Genomic DNA, 2,934 nt, shown 5'->3' on the forward strand with positions numbered 1-2,934 from the left:
TACGAGGGGTCCTCTGGCCAGAAGAAGGGAAGTTAATATGACAAGGGAGGCAGCTTTCCCCTCCCTAGAGTTCATGGCCAGGGTCCCCACCTCCCAGCACCCCACCCACTACACTTACCGCTTGTGCTGTCATTAACATCGGGCCTCGAGCCCCCGCCAAGCGCATAGCCAGGGCCATTGCCATAGAGGATGGAGGTGTAGGACTTGCTGTCTAAGGCCTTGCTGGGGGCCAGACCTTCAGGGAAGAGGGGACCCCGTGATCACACTGACCCTAGCCTTTGTGGCTCCCCCTGTGTGCAGAGCCTAGGCAGGTCTTGTCTGTTCAGTGACTTAATCCTCACCAGAGCGATGCAGGGCAGTTGCTGTTACTACCCCACTTGACAGATGAGGGAACTGGCTCAGAGCACTTTGTGCCTCGTAACTTAGGGGCAACGACCTGCCACTCTCCCTGGGCTTACCAAAAATGGAGGTCCCACGCAGTGTATAGCCACCAAAAGAGAAGACATGAGAGTGGTCTGCAGTGACAAGGATCAGCGTGTCCAGTTCGCTAGTGAGCTCATTAGCCTTGGCGATGGCATTGTCAAACATGACTGCCTCGGTCAGTGCCATATAAGCTTTGTCATCATGGTGACCGTGGTCAATGCGGCCTCCTGCAGATAAGTCACATATAAGATACCAAACCCACCCTGATGGCCCTCATCACACCTCTGTTCACCAAGGGGCTGCCACTCACCCTCCACAAAGAGGTAGAAGCCCCTGGGGTTCCTGCTTAGCACTCGCAGGGCCACCTCCGTCATCTCCTCCAGGGTCGGGTCCTTGGTGGGGTCTTGCTGAACATTATACTTCATGTCTGCCGGCTCAAAGAGGCCTGTGGGAAAGGGGAGCAGTGGTGACCCTCAAGCTGAGGACGGGGGTGGCCCGTGGCACCCATCCTGGGGAGGACAGTGAGGGTGGGTGGAGTCGTTACCCATGAGGTGTGTTACACTGGAGTCATCGGCCGCCTGAAGGAGCGCAGTGCGGTTCCACACATACTGGGCTCCCTGGGAGGGCAGAACCAGGCCTCAGCCCATAGCCCGACACCCCAGGCCCAGCCCCACTGTACCCCCACATCCGTGAGCCCCCATTACCTGGTGCTTGGCCTGCCATGCCTGCACCAGGTTCTGCTTGTCCTTCCGGACTCCATTCACACTGGCATCATCTGGGTATTCAGGGTCTGGGGTCCCCACAGGAAACATGTATTTTCGGCCTCCACCCAGGATCACCTGGAGCCAGAGATTAGGGCAGGTGGGTTAGGGGCCTGGCTGGCCCTTTACTCCTCTCACACAGCCCCTACCTCCCCCACCAGGTCTGTGGGAAAGGCCTGTCCCCACCTCCTACATGGTGCCACCCCACCACACATACACACACACACAAACCCATGAAAACCCTGAAACACCGCAGGGCTGGAGGTTACCTACGACTGTGTTGCGAGTGTGCCCCACCACCTGTGCCCAGCCCCGCCCTGTGCCCAACATGTCGCACGTCAATATCCATGTTGTTGACCAGCTGTGCGGCGATGTCCTGGCAGCCATTCATCTGTGCATCGGCAGGCAGGTCGGCGTCTGAGTACCAGTTTCGGTTCACCGTGTGCGCGTAGGCCCCGGCTGGGGAGGCATGCTGCACCCTGGTGGTGGTCACCACTCCCACTGCCTTCCCTGAGGGTGGCAGAGGTGACGGTGGGTCACGAGGTCTCTGAGCCCGTCCCTGCCCAGGAAGCTGACGCCCAAGCCCACCTGCTTTCTTGGCCCGGTTCATCACAGACGTGACCTCATTCCCACGTGTCGTGTTGCACTGGTTGTAGCGGGCGGCTGCACTTACACCAATGGTTCTGTAGTTGCCCTTGACCCCACACAGGTAGGCAGTGGCAGTGCCTGCGCTGTCTGGCACCTGTCTGTCCACGTTGTATGTCTGGGGACAGAGATGCCTTCAGCTCTGCTGGGGTAGACACCCAGCTCCTGACCCAGGCCCTGGGCCCATCCTCACAGCCCCCAGCCCCTATCTCAGCCCCCAGCCCTCCTGGGCTTTCCCTCCTACCCTGCTCCCTAGGCCCACACCCACCCCTCTGGTGTAGACCACCCTGAGGCCACTTGGCCCTTACCTTGGACAGAGCCAGGTATGGGAACTGGTCCATGGCCAGGGGTGTCTCAGGTCCCAGTTTGCCATTCATCTGCCCCTTTAGGATCCGAGTGGCTGTCACCGTAGGCACCCCCATCCCTGAAGGTACACAGTGTCTCAGGTCCGAGTTCCTGGGGCCAACCTGGGTCAGCCAGCATCACAGGGTTCCAGGCCTGTCAGGGGACAGGGGGTGGGCTGGCCTCATGTACTCACCATCCCCCAAGAAGAGGATGACATTCTTGGCGGCTGTCTGGATGGGCTGCAGCTTCTTAGCCACATCGAGGGCCTGGGCTGCCTGGCGGTTCCAGAAGGCGGGGTCTTCCTCCTCAACTGCCCAAGGGGAGAGTGTTGGTCAGGTCAGCCTAGAGCCGCCCCTGTGAGTAGGGGCTGCTGGGAGCCGCCTGATTACCTGGGACGAGGCCTAGGGAGAGCTGTAGCTGCAGGCCCAGCAGCAGCAGCACGCAGGCCCCCTGCATGGCTGTGTGATGGCAGAGGGTCAGGATGGGACCTGGGGAGGCCGGGTCTCAGGGCAAGGCTGGGACACCAGGGACCGGCTGCAGCTTGGCTGCCTGGGCTTAAATCTAGATAGACTTTGTCCCTGCTATTAAAGTCTCCTTGTCCCTCCCAGGTTCCCCGGGTGGCCACACCCTGCCCCTCACCTGCCCTATGACTTTGAGCCCTGTTGCCAGGGGCATGTGGTGGATGTGGCTGAGCCAGTAGGGGTCCTGAGGATTCAGGTCCCTCCCTCCCAGGATGGTCCCCAGCTGTCTCCTCAGGGTG

General features: G+C 60.4%; 1 protein-coding gene across 1 annotated transcript in view; it reads right to left on the reverse strand.

Moving 5' to 3' along the window:
* The window catches only part of LOC104986493 (intestinal-type alkaline phosphatase), a 3,939-nt gene that overhangs the window by 278 nt on the left and 727 nt on the right, over positions 1-2,934 (reverse strand). Inside the window, exons 2-11 of the mRNA XM_010837093.1 lie at positions 2,368-2,484; positions 2,138-2,253; positions 1,773-1,947; positions 1,522-1,694; positions 1,128-1,262; positions 968-1,040; positions 734-868; positions 459-650; positions 119-235; positions 4-11 (exon numbers count right to left, since the gene is read on the reverse strand). Coding sequence (XP_010835395.1) covers positions 4-11; positions 119-235; positions 459-650; positions 734-868; positions 968-1,040; positions 1,128-1,262; positions 1,522-1,694; positions 1,773-1,947; positions 2,138-2,253; positions 2,368-2,484 — 1,241 coding nt within the window. The remainder of the gene's footprint in view (positions 1-3; positions 12-118; positions 236-458; positions 651-733; positions 869-967; positions 1,041-1,127; positions 1,263-1,521; positions 1,695-1,772; positions 1,948-2,137; positions 2,254-2,367; positions 2,485-2,934) is intronic.

The sequence above is a fragment of the Bison bison genome, unplaced genomic scaffold (genome assembly GCF_000754665.1).
Source record: "Bison bison bison isolate TAMUID 2011002044 unplaced genomic scaffold, Bison_UMD1.0 scf7180017864068, whole genome shotgun sequence".
In the NCBI taxonomy this organism is placed as follows: domain Eukaryota; kingdom Metazoa; phylum Chordata; class Mammalia; order Artiodactyla; family Bovidae; genus Bison; species Bison bison.